At 47.4% G+C, this 18,496-nt stretch overlaps 1 protein-coding gene across 4 annotated transcripts in view; it reads left to right on the forward strand.

Moving 5' to 3' along the window:
* Positions 1 to 18,496, forward strand: part of PTPN3 (protein tyrosine phosphatase non-receptor type 3) — a 127,575-nt gene that overhangs the window by 17,690 nt on the left and 91,389 nt on the right. Inside the window, exon 1 of one of the 4 annotated variants that reach the window (XM_081151336.1) lies at positions 13,538 to 13,631. The exons of 2 other annotated variants lie outside the window; for them this stretch is intronic. Coding sequence is in view for 1 of the 2 variants with exons in the window: in XM_081151335.1 (XP_081007461.1) it covers positions 13,623 to 13,631 (9 nt within the window). In the remaining variant the exon portion in view is untranslated. Of the gene's footprint in view, positions 1 to 13,537; positions 13,632 to 18,496 lie in introns of those variants that run through there. One more of the 4 variants, XM_081151335.1, reaches the window with a different exon arrangement.

Raw genomic sequence — 18,496 nt, forward strand, 5'->3', positions numbered from 1 at the left:
GTAGGCATCAAAGATTCAGACCTGGCCTCAGAAGAGATTTCTGATTAATATCTTAAACTATTCATTTATATCACATTTACATACATTATTACATATATTACATTTATATATAATACCCACTTAGGCAAACCCTTCTAAACCTGCCGGATACCTCCACCAGCTAAAGGTCAGGCTAGCAGCTTGTTATGAGTTGCTTGGTCTTCATAAGCCTCAGCCTGGAGAAGAGGGCAAAGGTCACAGCAGGAAATCAGATTCACAGAAACACGTGACCACTGCCAGGCACCGGCAAAGACAGCCCTGACTTTCATACAAAGGTTTATTAATCCCTTCTCTGTGCCAGGAACTGTGCTCAAATGTTTATAAATCCCTTCTCTGTGTCAGGCACTGTGCTCAGGGCCAGGGACACAGGGATGGAGAAGGGAACATTGCTACCCCCGAGGTCAGGGAAGGGGGTGGAGGCTTGTGGACTTGGATAACTGCAGCCAAGTGACACAGGGGTGTGGATAAATAAATGTGCAGTGGGCGTTCAAAGCAGGGGCTGGGCGGCTCTGTCTGACTAGAGGGTGGCAGATAGTAACAGACACTAAACTTTTGGGAAAGGTCCAGGTGGATAGGAATGGACAATAAACATTCCAGATATAGTGCACAGCTTGAGCCAGGGCTAGTGACAGAGGTAAACCTGTGTTCTGGGAGAGCTGATACCTGGGGCAGGAGGAGGTGGAGGAGAGGGGCCAGGGGGAGGAGAGATCAAGGTGATGCCGAGCTCAGATCATGCACAGCTTTGAACACCATGTAAAGGAGCCAGAAATATGGCCAGAGTTTCCTGTCCTTGAAATATTTACATAGGAGTCTCATAGGTCTGGCTCTCCCTTCCTTAAGAGAATAAAACAACCCATAACGACTGATTGACTAAAAGTAGGTAAAATATTTTAATCCCTTGCATGACATAGTTATGATCCAAGGCTGACGAGTCATGGGCACGGTGTTTTCAGTTTCAACGCGCCTGTCCCACACCTCACCTCATTCAGTCCTCACAGCATGTGAGAGGCAGATGTAACCAACATCTGATTGACGGATGAGACATTTAGACTTAGGAGTCCCTAACAAATGCATCCCTCAGTAGTTAAAAAGCCTTTTTTCAAAAAGCCTTCAAAATTAGCATGAGAATGTCTCACTAAGGAGGTGTGTGTTCTCTGTTCTCAGGAGTGAAAAAAGTGTGTTTGGCTACCAGTGACTTTCAGAGAATTTTGTTGGTTGGGCCAGTAGTTTCCAAATGCCCTTTAGTCTGTGAACCAGCTGCACCCAGGAGTTTCTTAATAATACAGATTGTAAGTCTCCACCCCGAGGGCTTTGCAGATTCAGTAGGTCAGGGGTGAAGACAGGAACTAATGTGAACAAGCCTTCCAGGAGATTCTGAGGCACAGCCTACTGGAAAATGGGTTAATCGGCCTTTTCCAGTCACACAGATAACTTGAGGCCCTGATGGTGGAAATGTGTCCCATAGGCCACCCGGCCTTGGCATCTCTCAGGTTGCTTAATAGCAATGCAGTTTCCTGGGCCCAACCCAGCCGTACCAAATTAGAGTCTCCAGAGGTGGGGCTCTGGATTCTATATTTTAAACTACCTCCCAAGATCTACTTGGCCATATATTTACAAGTATCTCTCAAGTTCTCGCTGTGCGATAGACACCATTCCAGGCACCGAGGTATAATTGCCAACCAAGACCCACAACATCCCTCTCCTAAAGACATTTACTCCTGCTTCACTAAGGACACTCATATTTTGGTTCCGCTCTTTAAATGCTGGGGTTTGACAACTCCTGCCTTAAAATAATGCAGGGTTGGAAGAAGGCAGTAAGGGCCAATAGGAAAGATGGAAATCTCAAAGAATCCCAGAACACTCAGCTGGGCCCGGGCCAGCCAAGACTAAAAGCAGCTGGGAAGTGGAAGGACGCAAGGCAGAGGCCTCAGCAACAGGAGTTCCTGTTGTGAGTCCCCAGTTATCTATTCCTGGTAACAAACCACTCCCAAGACTTAGTGTCTGAAAAGGACCTTGTGTGTGTGACTTTTTTAATTCCTTGACTCAGTGTGTTGTCTGGTGGTTCTTCTATTGGTCTTCTCTGGGTTCAACTGAGACAAACCAGGACCTCTCTCCATGGAGTCCTTCTTCCCAGGCTTCTTAACTGCACAGTGGTCTCAGGGTTCCAAGACAGACAGTCCCAATGTGCCTTAGGGGCCTGGACACCAGGAAGTCACTTCTTTGTGGGTCATTACTGTAACATTTGATCGCAGTTACTCTGGTTGTCTCTTGATCTTGGGATCTCTTTGTGTATCTTCTCACCTTTTCCTCCTGTGTTCTCCAGTTTAAATTCCCAAATGACCTTGCTAAGCACTTCCATGGCTCATGAACTTCCTGACTCATGGGGATTCTAGGACTCAGCAGGACTGCCAGGGCTGGAGTAAAGAAGACAAGGAGATTGTGGGCATATTAGGTTCCATAGTTAAACCTTCCATGGAAAAGTCATGAAATTGCTGTAGTCAGTACTGTAGTCACCCTGATATAAAAATCTCCTCCTATACAATTACCTGGGAGCAAAGTTGAAGTTTTATGTTTGCTATTGATTACATAGACTTTTAAAAAACTATTTCCTTCTTATTTTTGAAGTGCTGCATGTGGTAGAAGCTTTGAAAAATACGAAGAAGAAAATTAAAATCACTAGTTGTAAGAGAGTGAATGTTTGTGCCTTTTCCCCCCAAAAAATTTATGTTGAAATCTAATACCCAGTGTGATAGTATTTGGAAGTGGGGCCTTTGGGAGGTGATAGGTCATGAGGGTGGAGCCCTCATGAATGGGATTAGTGCCCTTCTCAAAGAGGCCCAAAGAAAGCTCCCTCGCCCTTTCCAACTTGTGAAGACAGTGAGAAGATGACCGTCTATGAACCTGCAAGCACAGACTCCCTAACACTGAATCTGCCAGCACCTTGATCTTGGACTTCTCAGCCTCCAGAGCTGTGAGAAACAAATGTTTGTCATTTATAAGCCACCCAGTCTATGGTATTTTGTTATAGCAGCCAAACAAACTAATACATCAGTCATATCATCATCTAGAAATAACTACGTTTTACATTTTACTGTACTTTCAGGCTTTTTAATGTGCATAAATGTGGGGGTTTTGTGTGTTTTTTTAAATATATTTTTATTGATTTCAGAGCGAGGAAGGGAGAGGGAGAGAGAGAGGGAGACAGAAACATCAATGATGCGAGTCACTAATTGGCTGCCTCCTGCACACCCCCTGCTGGAGATCGAGCCAGAAACCCGAGCATGTGCCCTGACCAGGAATCTAACTGTGAGCTCCTGGATCATATAGGTCGATGCTCAACTGCTAAGCCATGCTGGCCGGGCAAATGTGTTTTTCTTTACAAAATTCTGCTATGAATACAACTTTATGTCTTACACTTTTCATCAAAATTAAAGCACTAGCATTTTCCCACATCATTACAAACTCTTTGTAAAATAATTTTGAGTTATATAATAATCAATGGGACACACATATTGTATATTTATCCCACCCCTTATTTCTTATTTTTAGCAATTATCAACATACTAAAATAACCCAGGTCTGTTCATACATCTGTCTACATTTACATTTTTTTCAATAGACTGGGTGCACAGTTTTTCCTTATACAGCACAGTTTTTAAGATTACTTCAGTGTTTCTTAACAAATAGCTAAAGAAGTATTTTTCCTCCCCAATGGGATGAATATTTTTCTCTGCTCCCTGTGCCAGGGCTGGCTTTGCAGATCGGGTCTATTTCCTCCTGCCTGACAGTCCTCGTCTGTCTCCATTTCCGTGCGGGCTCACAGGACAGCCAAGCTGGGCCGGCTTTCCAGTGACTTCACCAGCACCAGACAGGGCTGTCCATGTTCCCACGGTCACCTCTTTATCCCAACTATGGAAAACTGACTTTTTTTTTTTTTCATAACTGGCACAGACTATGTCTGGGTCAGGAACCCAACATTAACTACAAAGACTGACCTCAACCAAAGGAACTTGAGAAGAAACTAGATAACACTACTGGGAAATTGTTTCCTCATATAAATTGGCACTTGAAATACGTACAAGCATCATGTACATGTTTTATGCCATGGAACCAAGGGTAATGGAAAATAATTACACCGGCCTTAGTAAGTCAAGGGACTTGGTCTGACTTGGGCATATCAATCCAGTTTCAACTAAATTTCTCACTCATCACACTCTTAGTAAGTACCAGATTCTATCTAGGCTCCGAGCATAAGAGGAAAGGATATGAGAGCATTCATGGTTGAGGTAGCAGATTTGCTCAATTGTATATAATGTGTGAATCTAGTGGAATCTAAATGCAGAGGGAGGGGGCCCTGAGCCTGCCTCGGCAGACAGAGAATGATGGTTACTCAGACTGCACAAGATCGAGGGAGATCTGAAGGCTGCCCTCAATGCATTCATCCTGGAATGTGAGGATAAGACACTGTCATGGTGCTGAGAAAATTGGGCCAGCATCCCTGGTTGAGACTGCATATGATCCAAGAGTGCAATGAAATTGAAACCATGAGACACCAAGAAGGTTTTAGCCCTCCTCTGTTCCCTGGTAATTTTTTAAAAATTGTTTATTGATTTGAGGGGGGGGGGGTGGGAAAAGTGAGAGAAAGATTTGTTGTTCCACTTTTTATGCATTCATTGGTGGATTCTTGTATGTGCCCTGACCTGGGATTGAACCCACAGCCTTGGTGTGTCAGGACAATGCTCTAACCAACTGAGCCAGGGTCCTGGTCATTTCTGTGCTGGATTTTACTTGCCCTGTTATTCCTTGTCCTACTGTCTAAAAACAGATGTCATGGGCCCCAGAGCTGGTTGGGAATTAGCTCGTTCAGCAATGCAGGTAGATAACAAAGAGTGTGTCCTTGACCTGTAGACCTTCTGCCAGCACAGTTGGGTGACTCCCAGACATGGAGGGGCAGAGGGAATGTCCTAAATTCTTTAATTGTTTCACATAGAAATTGAGAGTGCATAGTGAAATCTAGTCACAGAATTAATTATACCTTATTTGGGACACCACTAATCATATTTCTCCCTTATCTATCTACCTACTTAGAGCTATCTGTATCTCTTTTCGATCTACCTATTGGTGGATCAATTATCAAGCTCAAAAGCAAAATTCCAAAAGGAATTCCAGAGGGACTTTAGGTACAACACAACTCTTCTCGCTCACTGCAGAAAGGCAAGAAATTCTTCAGATGGGGCTCAGAACCTTCTGTATACCTTGCTCAAAAATAACAGTCACAGCCTCCACGGCATCAAGGAAGATCTTTGGGCCCATTCAAGGGAGTTTTCCAAGAGCCTTCCAAAAAGGGCAGGTACATTAATAACTAAATGCAAGTCAAAATGAGGTAAGACGCATAAAAGAACAGACCAAACACCCTGGGGTGCAGGGATTAAAGAGCTCATAACCAGTTGGGATAGCCCAGGAAGAGAGAGCTTGTGAGATGAACCTTAAAGGATGGGTGGGATTTCAACAGGCAGAGATGGCAGAACGAGCTGTTTCGGGAGGTTGACATGAGTGGCCTTCATTCCTCCAGGGGAAGCAACAACGAGGTTTGTGCTGGTGCTTAGGCTGGGATGGCCAAGACTGGGCGAGGTAGTGGCATCGAAGACCAAACTGAGAGAAGCCCAAGAAGGTGAAGACATGGGGAGAGGGTAATACTTTTTGATACAGTAGCTGGAGAACTTCTCCCTGGAAAGGGAAATTCGGGGTGAAGAACGGTATCTGCAGGCCTCGGTGGCTGCTGCATGAAGTCATCTGTTCAGGCATCTTGGCAGAAAACCATGTGACTCTCATCAACCCGTGCCCCATATATGAAGATGATATGCCTTAGGAACTCTGCTGTCCCTGGCTGGACACAGATTCCTTTAGCTTCACATGCGACTCATGCTTACAGAGGCATCGGGGGACACTCTGTTTGCACTGTGATGCAGCGACAACGTGAACCATGGAAAAAATGAAAAGGACATCCCAGCAGGACGCCAGGGCGCAGTTGAGGAAATCCTGTGGTGTGTCATCCATGCAACACTAGAAGGTCACCAGAGCACCAAGCAGGCTGAACAGTGTCCCTGGCTCTTGAAATGTCACCAGGGCTGGAAACACAGTTGTCTCCTGGGTCCAGATCAGGTTTCCAAAGTCTCAGGGATGGAATGGTCAGCCAAGCAAGAACAGGTTTCAGATGATGATCATCTCATGGGTGTGACTTCCAGTGAGGCCCAGGTAGATACAGTTCTCCATCTTACTGGCCACGTTGTTACCAGCTGTGCCAGGAAAGCATCATTCTTGATCCTGAGGTCGCTGAAATGATCTCTCTTTCTCTTTTACCCTCACCCAAAGCTCTCTTATCTGTTCCATCCCTCAGCCGCACGCATTTCCAATAGGAGTAAGAGTTTTTGACCTATGGCTGTTTCTTTTGGACAAGTTATGCATTATCGTGCACTGGTCATAGTTACAGCCTTGACCTGTCAAGTAACCTGGGCTTTGCACTTGGTCAGCAAAATATAGAGGGGGGCAAAAATTTTAAACAAAATAATTTTTACAAAATGTTATGCATGCATGCATCATTATTTTTTTCTAGGGAGTACTTACTTTTAAATAAGTTATTCATCACATAGTAGATGTATAACCCTCCCCTGCCCCCACTTATCCAATTCCTCTTTGGGAGGTAATGACCTTTCTAGTTTCAGTTTTGTGTGTACTCTACACACCTCGGTGTGTTTATTTTAAGGTCTACCCCTCTTAGCAAACATCACCACCACTATGACTATCACCATTACCACCTCCTCTCTAGTCACATGGGTAGCTTGCTCTTGGCCCCAGGAGAGCGTAGTGTGATGGATGGAGTCAGACATCCAAGGTCAAAGAGCAGAGCGCCCGACAGCTCTCTCTTAGGGGTCCCTATTTCTCTTTAGGGGATGCCCTCTTTCCGTCTGCTCTTCTCCCCTTCTACCCCGTTATATGTGCACTTTCTTGAAGAAGCTGATGCTTTGGTACTTAATCCCATCCATCCAAGCATCAGTGATACCTACAAGACCATGATTATCTCTTGGTAAAATTTCCCATCCTCTTAGTTGAGTATACAGGCTATGTTCTTGGTGTACAGACATTGGCGACTATAGAAGTTATAAAACTTCAGCACGGGTAAGATTCTTATAGCAAATTACAAAATACAGGTTCCTGGGTCCCATACTCAGAGATTCAGAAGATCTGCATTGAGACCAGGAGGCCATTTTTCACAAGGACTTTTGCACAAGGACTCTTGCACAAGGACTCTTTCCCCCAAGGTGATCTTGATATGTGGTTCCTGGATCAAACTTTAAGATATGTTGCCTTCAGTTGCCGGACTCTTCTCCCTAGAATCTTCTATTAAGGATCATTGAGGGTTTCCTTTATCACTGCTGATTTCTCAAAGCCAGGACCTCTGTGTAACATCTCTATTGCCTGTTGTTTTTCTCTTTCCCTTCTGTTGCCAGTCATATGAACCTTTGAAGGTGTGGTTGGGAGGCTTGACAAACCCATTTTCCCTGGGCTTTGTAAAATGACACCACCCCTTTCTGGGAAGGCCATTGTTTAAACATGGTCTGCCACAGTACAGGATGTCAAGTTTCTTCCTTGACATTTCTCATCATTTCTCTTTGCTGCTAACGCCACAGACATCTATTGATGAGAACATCCTCAATGCTTTGAGTTTCCAGAGCAGCATCTCCAAGTTCCCAACTTCCATTTCTGTTTTTCAGCATATCTATGTGGTGGTCCGTGGCCCATCACAGTCCATGGGGTCCTCTGTCAGATCTATAGCATGTGTGCCAGAAGAGTTTTTGAAACTCAGGTCTGTGTATCCTTGGGGGTTCACTCAAGTATTCCTGAAAGTCTGAGAGCCCTCTGAATGTTACCTTTCCATTTCTACGATAATATTACAAATATATTAATAATCTGGATCGTTTGGCTGACTCCCTTATAACGGAGGGCTGCTACGTGATTTCAGTTCCCTTCTTGAAATCTGTGCTTACTGTCAAGTTGGCATCAAGTGACCAGCCAAAGGGACAGCATTTAACTTTTGACTCCTTGTCAAGCACATTTGGCAGCCATTACATTGGCTTGGCTTTCCAGCTCAGACTGAAAGGCTGAATCCTTCCTGGGGATGACCATGGGAGGCAGGGGGCGCAGGTTCTGGCCTCCGCTACCTCTTTGGCTTCACCTCCTGCATCTTTCACCTTCACCCCACCAGCCCCCTTACTCTAGACCTGCTCCCTTAAGGACCTTTGAACTGACTGTTCCCTCTGCCCAGATATCTGCATGAATAACTCCCTCATCTCCTTCATTCAGGTCTTTAAGAGTTTGCTTAAGTGATTAAATTTCTCAGTCCTATTTAAAATTGCAACTCCTCACCGGTTGTCCATCCTTCTCCAGATCACTCTTAACCCTGGTCTCTTAGCATACAATACGACTCACTTATTCACGTTTGTTGTTCATTGTCTGGCTTGCCCTGTTAGAATGCATATGCCCACAAGAGCAGAGATTGTTGTTTCTTTTGTTCACTGATGTCACCCAAGCACTTAGAGCACCACCTGACACACAGTAGGCGCTTAATAAATATCTGATGAATGACTGAATCAACAATGATCACCTCACTGCTGCTTTTGTGCTCATGCTAAATTTGTTCATCAGTTTTTCAGACAAAACTCTTTGGCAGTGATAATTTGCAACGGAAAGACGTTTTTTAATGAATAAAACTTTAGGCTTCAAAGTTTGTGTTTCTCAAAGCGAGATCCATGAAGTCCTGGATTTCCAGGAACACAGGCTGAGGGGACAAGAAGTCCTGAAAAGTGTGGACTCACACTTTTCTACAGGCTCTTGGCTTGACCACTGACCATTTCTTCCTCTCCCTCCCTCCTGGGCCAGGAACAGACATCCTGTTGCCATCTGCCACTGCCGGACAGGCAGGGCGACGCACTTCACCCTCTGTGAAAAGAACCTCTCACTTTTTGTACAGATCCAGAGTAGCTATTTTACCTCTCTTCACATCATTTTCAGCAGTTTGCCAACTTTTGTTTCATTTTTTCTGATAATAAAAGAAACACGCTTACCACAAAAGAAGATTTAGGAAGCTGTAAAGATATACAAAGAAACAGATGCCCAAAGACTTGAAATTCTCCTGATCTGTAAAAGATACCTTCTGGTATCTTTTTTTCTCTGCCTCTAAAGGCAATACTCAGCCACTATTAATATTTTGGTGCAGCTCTTTCTAGTCTTTTTTCTGTGTCCGTATTAAGTTGAAATATAGGAAGCTGCCAATGTTCGACCCTTTTGTGGACCTACAAAATGGCAATTTTATATGGTTTAACCTAGTAATTCACTAAGTTGGAGCCATACTATGCAAGTGATTTTACATCATTTTCTTTTCACTTGTCATTATAACAGCACCATTTGCTCTCTATTTAGGGATCCGTGGGCCCTTTTCGTGAGCTTGCATTAACAGCACAAATAATTGATGAGCATTAGCATCTCAGCTGGGAGCCCTGCTCCGTAAATCATTCAAACCCTCCACCCAGTGACCGGACTTCCTGAGTCTTGATGTGAAGGACAATCCTCAGCGATTCTTCCAGGAAACTCTTCCTTATAAATGCCCCCAGCCAATTGCCTGTGTGCAGCACTTTGGCACCAGATTTCTGCCCAAATGGCAGCTTCTGGGAATGCTGCTAATAACTGTGTTCAGCTGCTCATCTTGTCGTTCCTCTTCACTTGTATGAATCTGGTCCATTTACCAGGGATGCATATTGGGTTTGTGGGATTTCTTCCTCTCCAATGAAAAGACGCTCATTGGCTTTAATGCATTTGTTGCTATTGTTTACTGATTTCTGGACCAGGTACAGTCTACCAGCACTATTTAAGAGAGCTGAGTATTTTTTTAAGCTTATCAGCAATAGGAAGGCTGCTTTTAGGGCCCTGGCTTTCTCTCAGCAAACATCATCAGGACTATCAGCTCTGTTACTTTTCACCACAGAAAAGTCCTGAGGAGTCCATGGGCCTTGTGACTGCATTATGTTGTGATTCTGCCTCCAAAATGATTGCCAGGAACAGTAATCTATGTGGGTCCTCTCTGGACTGGCCTCATTATCTGAAACTTGGTAGAGCCCTGTTCCCAACTGGCCCTCTATTTGCTCTAGATTTGGCTGGGTTCAACCACATAGACTAAGAAGATTATGGGCCCATCTAAAAACTCCATTTGCATAAGGCTTGAGAGCTTATGATATAAGACCAACTGTCATTGCTGACAATAACATCAAGTCACTCCAGGTGCAACAGCTTAAAAGGATGGACTTTATCATTCTGGCCCCAAGAATAAAACCGCAACAGGAGACTAGAACATTTAAAGGTAATCCTTAGTCTGCAAACACATCAAAGAGTAGAGGAAATAAGGCAAAAAGACACAAAATGGAATAATATGTGGTTTCTTTTATGATCAATAAAAGAAACTACACAGAGAGGCAGTATTATAAAACCTAACACCCTGGCTTTGAGGTCAGATCCTGGCCAGGTTTCTTACCAGCTGTGAACAGCTCCTGAATGTTTCTCTTCTGTAAAACTGAGCTAAAAACACCCACACTGTAGAGTGACTATAAGGATTAAGGACAGCGCACAAGTAAAGTATTGATCACCCTTGAGCTTAATAATAGTGGTTATTATTATTAGACTTACATAAAACTTTAAGAATTAAAAAAAATTTTTTTTAATTGATTTCAGAGAGAGGAAGGGAGAGAGAAAGAGAGAGAGAGAGAGAAACATCAATGATGAGAGTCCTGCAAGCCCCCTACTGGGGATCGAGCCTGAAACCCGGGCATGTTCCCTGCAAGGGAATGGAACCCAGATCTCCTGGATCATAGGTCAATGCATAGCAGCTGAGCCACACCGGCCGGGCAACTTTAAAAATTTTTAATTTGATCTTTTAAATATTTATTATTGCAAATGCAACGTTGTGGCACTAATAGATAAAAAGAAAAACCAACCCCACAACCCCCCCCACCCCAATCAGACTATTACATATTCCCATATTTCTTTCTAAGTTTTGGTGGGTGTGCAGACATAATCTTTACACAGTGCATTTGTGGTTTTGGATTTTTTTTTCACTTAACATTGTACTGTAAGTTATCTCGTTGCAACATGGTCTAACTTAGTGTAAAATAGTTATTATGTCAACAAATATATCATAACCTAATTAACCATTCCTCTATCCTTAGCCATTTATTTGTTTCCAATTTGAGGGATATTCTTTCCTTGTATTCCTGTTTGTGCTATGGTGATTTGAAATGCACGATTTTACAAATATTTAGGTCCTTTTCCTTAAGTCGACTGTGGGGAAAGGAAAGGTAGTTTCAGCCTAGTTTCTTGTGTAAGGCAAATTAAGACAACTCCAAGAGATCCCATGTCCACCAACTGTGGTTTTTTCCTTACCTCAGCACTTGGCGAACATGAGCATGCGGAATAACTGAGGTAGGCACTCAAGAAATTGATCTTTAAAGTGGACTAAACATGTCCACGCCCCTGCTTTCATTCAATCCCCACATGCAGGCCAGGTCCAGGAGGTAGACGTTCGCATCTGAGTCACAGAGAGGGTATGGAGCGCGCCCCAGGCCACACTGCGCCTGGGAGAGGGCAAGGAACGCTTTTCGCAGGCCCAATTCCCAGCTTTCCCACTGAGCTTTGGGGGAAAAAATGTCCCCAGACATCACCATCCCCTCGCCTAGGAGTGGGTGGGAACGGACGGGGGCTGAGGGCCCGGTGGGGGTCCCCTGGGGACGTCGCCCGCCTCCCCGGGAGGCTCCACCTCCCAGGCGCGCCCGCCCGGCTCGGCTCCGAGCATGCCCAGTGCGCTCCCCGTCCGTCCCCTTGGTGCCGGCGGGTCTCCGCAGCTCCAGGTTTTTGGGACAACCGAGGGCCGGTGCTGGGCGGGGCGTGGGGCGGCTCCGGTTCCCGGGTCTCCCCAGCTCCGAGGGAATTCCCCCGACGCCGCTCTGCAGCGGAGCCCACTGCAGTGGCACTGCCCCCGGACATGCGAGGCGCGGGCAGGGGTGGAAGTAGGGAGCCAGGTGCTGCCCGCGGCCGCCCCGTGGCCCTAGGCCTACCGGCCCCCGGGACCTCAGGCATCGGGTCGGGACTGGACGGTTCCACCCATCACTACATCCGTGCATTCACATATTTATTCAACAAATAGTTTTCGAGCACCTACTGTGTGCCAGGCACTACTGTAGTGTATGAAACACTGCGGCCGAGACGGGCGGCGCTGCAGTCCCAGAGCTGGAATTCCGGACGTGAATAATACACCAGACGCGAGCCCATCGGAGGAAGTCGGCTATCACCTCACCACTGGGCATGCTCTTCTCCCGCAACTCCGCGCTCCTCGCCGTTGCCTAATCCGTCCTGCGCCTTAGGGTCTTTGCACTGGCCAATCCCTCTGCAGGAAACGCTCTTTCCAGTTTATCTGCGTGGCTGAAATGTCACCTTCTCCTTGTCACCTGATCTGGCCACCACATTGAAAACTGCGCTCCCTCCACCCCCAATTCTCCTTATCCTGTTCTTTTTCTCGTAGACCTTAACACCTTCCAATATACCATGCAGCTTGCTCACTTGTACGTTTATTGCCCGTCGCCTGCTTCTCCCCCCCCCCCACCTGACTCTACCAGAGGACGGTACTTTTGCATATTTGGTTATCACGCATGAAGAACCGGAGTAGATGATCGATAATTATTTGTTGAATGGATTAACGGATACATTGTGATCAATGAAAAGTAAATCAAGTGAGGACCTGGAGAGTGGAACAGAAGCAGGGAGCTACTTTAGTAAGGTGGTCAGGGAAGGCCTCTCCCAGGAGTTAATTTGCGCAATGAGAAGGTGCCACGTGAAAAGCTGGGCAAAGACGCCCCACAAGGAGGGGAAGGCATGTGGAGTCTGGCCAAGTTCTAAGGGTCTGATGGACAGAAAGGCGCTCATGGGGCTGCAGGAAGGCAGGCGTGAGATGAGGTGGAACAGATGAGGTAGGGGCCCCATAACGCTGGGAAGAAGATTTAAGCCTGGAAGCTCACTAGTGGAAGGGGGTGAGCACTGGACTGGGAGTCAGCAGGACCCTCTGGGCAAGACTCCTCCTCATTCTACAGATTTGTAGAGCCGGCTGCTTGACATTCCTAGGTATGAAGTCACTGGGGGACGGGCACGTAGTAGGTGTCCAATAAGTGGTTACGGGACGAACGCCTGCGTGCATGCGCGAGGGGACTGCGGCCCGCCCGGAACCTGGCGGAAGAGCCAGAGAGGCCCGGGGAGGCGCGTCCCGGCCAGACTGCCCCGGGCGGGGGCGGGGGCGCTCCGCGGGGCAGCCCCGGCGCCGGGCGCCCGCCCCCCGCCCCGCGCGCGGGCCCGTCGCGGCCAGCCCGGCCGGCGGGAGCCGCCCGCGGGCGGCACTGGGCATGCTCAGACGGCGTCCAGGTCGCGCCGCGAGCGAGCGAGCTTCCGCGCCGCCCGCAAGCGCGACCTACCTGGGCGCCTGGCGCCCCCGGATGCTGCAGGTACGGCCCGGCGCGACCCCAGCGGGCCCGGGCAGGGCGCGGGGCGGCGGGGGGCCGGGGTCGCGCTCGGCGCCGCCCCGCCCCCACCCGTTCCCAGGCGCGCGGCGATCGCGCGGGCGGGCTGGCGGACGCGGCAGCCGCGGGGTCCCGGCGCCACGTCGGGGCGGGGAGGGGGCGCCCCCGCCGCGCTCACCTGGCTGGGCCGGGGCGGGAGGGAGCAGGTCGGGCCGGGTGGGGCTCCCTGGCGGCGGGCGCCGGGACGCGGCGGCGGCGGGGCGTGGGCGTGGGCGTGCGCTCCGACCTGGGCTGGGGCGCGACCGGCGGAGCCCGGGCGGCCCGCCGCTCCCGAGGGCGCAGCTGCAGCGCGACCCCGGCCCCGGGCGCCGAGGGGGCGCACAGCCCGCGGGGAGCAAGCCGAGCCGGGCGGCCAGACCTCCTCGGCTCCCCGGGCGAGTCCGCCTCTCGGCTTTCAAAGATGGCATTTCCTGGGCCTGGCACGAATTCCAGCGCCGATAAATCCCCCCCTCCCGCGGGCTGTATGGAATGGTCTATCAGGTACCTGCGGTGGCACAGCTGCAGTGGAGAAGCGTATGTGAGCGCAAGCCCCCCGGAAATCCCCGTTTTCAGCAACCCGAACTTACTGAGAAGTTGCGGTTGCCTGAAAAATTCATGGGAAGTTGAGACAACTTGACACCTGGGTTGTCCGAGGTGGTGGAAAGAGCTTGTGACTTGGAAACGGGAGACTTCAAGGTGGTCTCCCCCTTGGCCAGCTGGTGACCTTGAGCGAGGTGTTTAACCTCTCTGATCTTTAATTTCCTCCTCTGCAAACAGCCTGTAATAATGCCCACCTCACTGAGTTGTTGGGTGGATTAAGTGGGATAAATTATGTGGAGGTGTTTGGCACTGTGCCCGGCACAAAGCAAGTGAGCAGTTGGCGTGATGTGAATTTAATTCGTTTAGAGACCCTCGTGGCTCCCATTTCACCAGGAAATTAGAATTAGGAAAGCATCTTCAGGGCCTAGTGGCAGAGTAACGGACCCTGTTTTTGTGTGGTGGAGAACTTCTACTGAAGTCAAGGGCTTTGGAAAAACAATTTAGCTGAATTGTAATCGGAGAGCATCTTCTTTAAAAGCAGTTTTATACATTCAGAAACTCCAGAAGTTGGCAGTTCAGCTATACTTACAAAAGAGCTGTTTTTCGAGATGATCCATCCTTCAAATGTTTAAGCAGATGATGCTTGAAAGTAAAGCCAGGCTAAGAAGATTTCTGTTCTAAAAAGCTTCTAAACTCAACTTTTAGTGATTATTTGGATCAGGGTTTCTTAACCTTGTGGCTGGGGTTAGTTAATTTTTGGTTGTGGGGCCTGTTCTGTGCTTTGTAGGATATTGAGCAGCATCTCTGATCTCTACCCACTAGATTTCAGTAGCAGTCCCTCTCCCTTAGTTGTGCCAGCCAGACATGGCCAGATGTCCCCTGAGGAGCCACATAGCCTGTCTTGCCTTTTAGAGCCACTCCTGCTTTCTGTCATTAGCCTATCAAAGTTGTTTGAGAATTTCATCGTATGTTTTTACTATAATAACTAACCTTTGTATAGCTTTATAGAACTGCACAGAGTGCGTCCACATGCATCAACTCATTTAATTTTTACAACTCCCCCGTGAGGCTGATGTTAGTCCCATTTTACAGATGAGGAAATTGAGGCCTTGAGCAGCCAATTATACATTATGTGGTGTAGTTGGGGGTATAACTCAGGTCTTCTGGTTCCATGGGCAGATCTTTTTGTTCTCTATCAATCTGCCCTTTATTGTACTGTGACTTTCAAATAGATGACTTTCCTGATGACTAAATCAAGATGTAAAGTAGATTGGAAGCTGGAAACCTTTCTGCGATTGACTAGTTGAACATTAGCAACAGTAGGCTATTATCTGACAGAGAGTAGGTCGTTCTAGTTAAATATTCTAGTTTATAGTGAGCTCCCATAAATCCCACGTACAGTTAATGGAATACCAATTTGCAGAGAATTAGAGTAGAATAAAACGTGCCTAATACTCTGTATTGATCCTGAGCTGTCTCTGGTGATTTGCCTTCTCCTAAAACAGACTCCTATATGCAAATTAGACATTAGCTGGGGAATGTAAAAGGTCAAGTTACTGAAGGCATTTCAGAATGGCTGAGGCATTCTGTTCAGCCAGCATTTATTAATTAAGCTGCTTCTACATGGCAGATGCAGTGCTGGGGGTGGTGGTTACAGAGTTGGTCAGCAGACCCCAGCAAATCCAGGGTGCCAGGGTGGGGACTTCTTTGCAAGGAGAGGGCAGGTCCTGGCCAGGTTAGATACTTAGACCCTCAGGGACAGCTTGGGGCAGGAGGAAGAACCTGTTAGCAAAGAGTCAAATTCAGGGTTCTACACAGCTTCCCCACTCCTGTCTCTGAGCCCTCCTTTCTGCATTTTGTCATAGAGAAGTATCCTGGTAGCTTCTTAACATTCTCACTCAAGTGTCAGAAACCTGGTCAGAGACAAATCTTATTCCTGAAAGAAGTTGGGGTTCCAAGCTGGTAATTGTTGTGAGCTGAGAGATTTCACATACATTGTTTAATTTCAGTGTCCTCCCTGTCCCCCTTTTGCAGATAAGGAAACTGTGTGAGCAAAGGTAGTGTGGGTCTAGGACCAAGAGGGACGAATTTTGATTTTTTGAACTCTGTGTCCAGGCCCACGAGGGATTCCGTTTTCTAAGATGGACAACCCACAAGAGGGGCTCAGATTTGGAGATTAGAGGGAACAGGAAGACATGGTACCCTACCTCCCCACCAACCCCCAGGGTTTATTGCAGATTGGGAGGGGACCAGCAATTTGTGGTCCCTCCCTCTCTACCTGGGAGAGTGCCTATTGACCATAATCCCAGTGCTCACCTCCCTTCCACCAGACACTGGTTCCTGGACAGCAGGGCCAGTCCCCCTTCATCTCTTCCCAGGGTCTGTTTCAGGGGTTGGAAGGCCTAAGGCAGTCTGCACTTGTCCTGGTGTTGACAGGCTGGTGGGGGGCAGGCAGCCTGCTGGTGTTCTTCCCAAACCTCAGCTCTTCTTACCAATTCTGATAGAGACAAGACAGGACCTGGTCAGTGTCCACACTGCTCTGATTTGGATCCTAGCAACTGTAGCCTCGGTTCTCACAGGTGTCTGCTTTCATCTGCCTGAGGGGGGACTAAAGGGAGTGCTTGGTAGGCGCCTGGCTGAAATCTGATCTGGTGATGGGTTCCAAACCCAGAGATTTACATCACAGAGCTTCTGGTTGTGCCTCCAGTGAAGACCAGCTGTGAGCAAAGATTTAACAGCAAATTCTGACATTTATTGAGTCTATACTGTCTGTCAGGCAGTAGGGTTACAGAGATGAAATTTGAACCCCTGTTTTGGAAGGATTCATGGTGGAGTTGGGAAGACTGACGTGTATTATCTATCATCTGTCTGTCTATCTATCTATCTATCTATCTATCTATCATCATCTATCTATCTATCATCTATCTATCTATCACCTATCTATCATCTATCTATCTATGTATCTATCATCTATCGATCTATATCTATCTGATAACTATTTTACAAGAAGGTAAAGCCAAATGCAGAGACCAGTTGAGGCGGCCACTCATTCTGATGGGCATCAGGGAACATCATAGGGAGTAGCTGGCATTTGAATTCAGCCTTGAAGGTAGAAAAAGATGGTATTCAGGGCGCAGACAGAACAGCAAATGCAAAGGCTCAGAGGCATGAAGAGACCTTGTGTACATCAGGAGTGGTGACTCTTCCCCCTCTGAGCATGGTGAATGCAGGACCCACCTCCTGTAGTTAGGGCATTCTCCCATCTCTGCGAAGGGGCCTGGCTTCACCCAGCCCACGGCTAAGTGACCATCCTCCTACTATTCCTCATATAGGAGCGATGCCTCTGGGTTGTCTTCAAGGTATGAGCACCTTCTGCCTAGGGTGCCTCTGGTTTTAGTTATTCAACACTGATACAGTGCTTACTGGCTGCCAGGCACTGTTCCTGAGTGCTTCCCAAATATTAACTCATTTAATCCTCGAAGCAACCCTCCAACGGAGCTGCCTCTGTGGGTAGCAACTGCTTGGTAGGTAGATGGGGACAGAGCTCATTTCCCCAGTCTGTGCCCCTCTGTGGGTGACGCTCTGATGGTACACCTTCTCCTGGCTCGCTTCACACCATTGTGCCAGAAAACAGCCGAGTCTGAGTTGTGATGGCATGCTGACTGCTGCAGATTTTTATCCCTGACCCCGTTTCCTTCAGGGGGCCTGCAGGGCTCTCTGACTATTTTCTGAACCAAAGATTGGGAACTGTAGTCTGAAAAAGAATGTTTGTGCTGCTTTTTTGTGCAAGAGGAGGGAGGTCTGGGAGGTGTTGTTTGGATACTGAGAGAGTGGAATTTTTGAGACATTTTGATGGTTTATGTGGAAAGTTAGGACAGAGGATTTGAAATTGGGATAGTCCTGGAAAATTCAGGTCCTATGATTTACTGTCAGGATACACAAGCTTTTAGTAAATATTTAAGCACTGTGTAGTTTGGAGTGAATTTTCTGTGCTGAGCCTATTGGAGCCTCAAAAGGGGAGAAACAGTACCTCCTAGTCCCAGAATCTTGCAAATTCTTACAATCCCCAGTTTACAGATGGGGTGAGAAAACTGAGGCTTAGGGAGAGGAAATGACTACGCAAAAGGCACATTGCTCTTAAGTAGGACAGTCAAGATTTAAACCAAAGTCTGTCCCTAGACAAGTCATTTAACATAAAATGAGAATAATAGTAGAACCTATGTCCTTTAAGTTAGCCATTTTAAAGGAGCTAATGACTGAAAGCCCACTAA

This window comes from Miniopterus schreibersii, assembly GCF_964146895.1.
Source record: "Miniopterus schreibersii genome assembly, chromosome: 11".
NCBI lineage: Eukaryota > Metazoa > Chordata > Mammalia > Chiroptera > Miniopteridae > Miniopterus > Miniopterus schreibersii.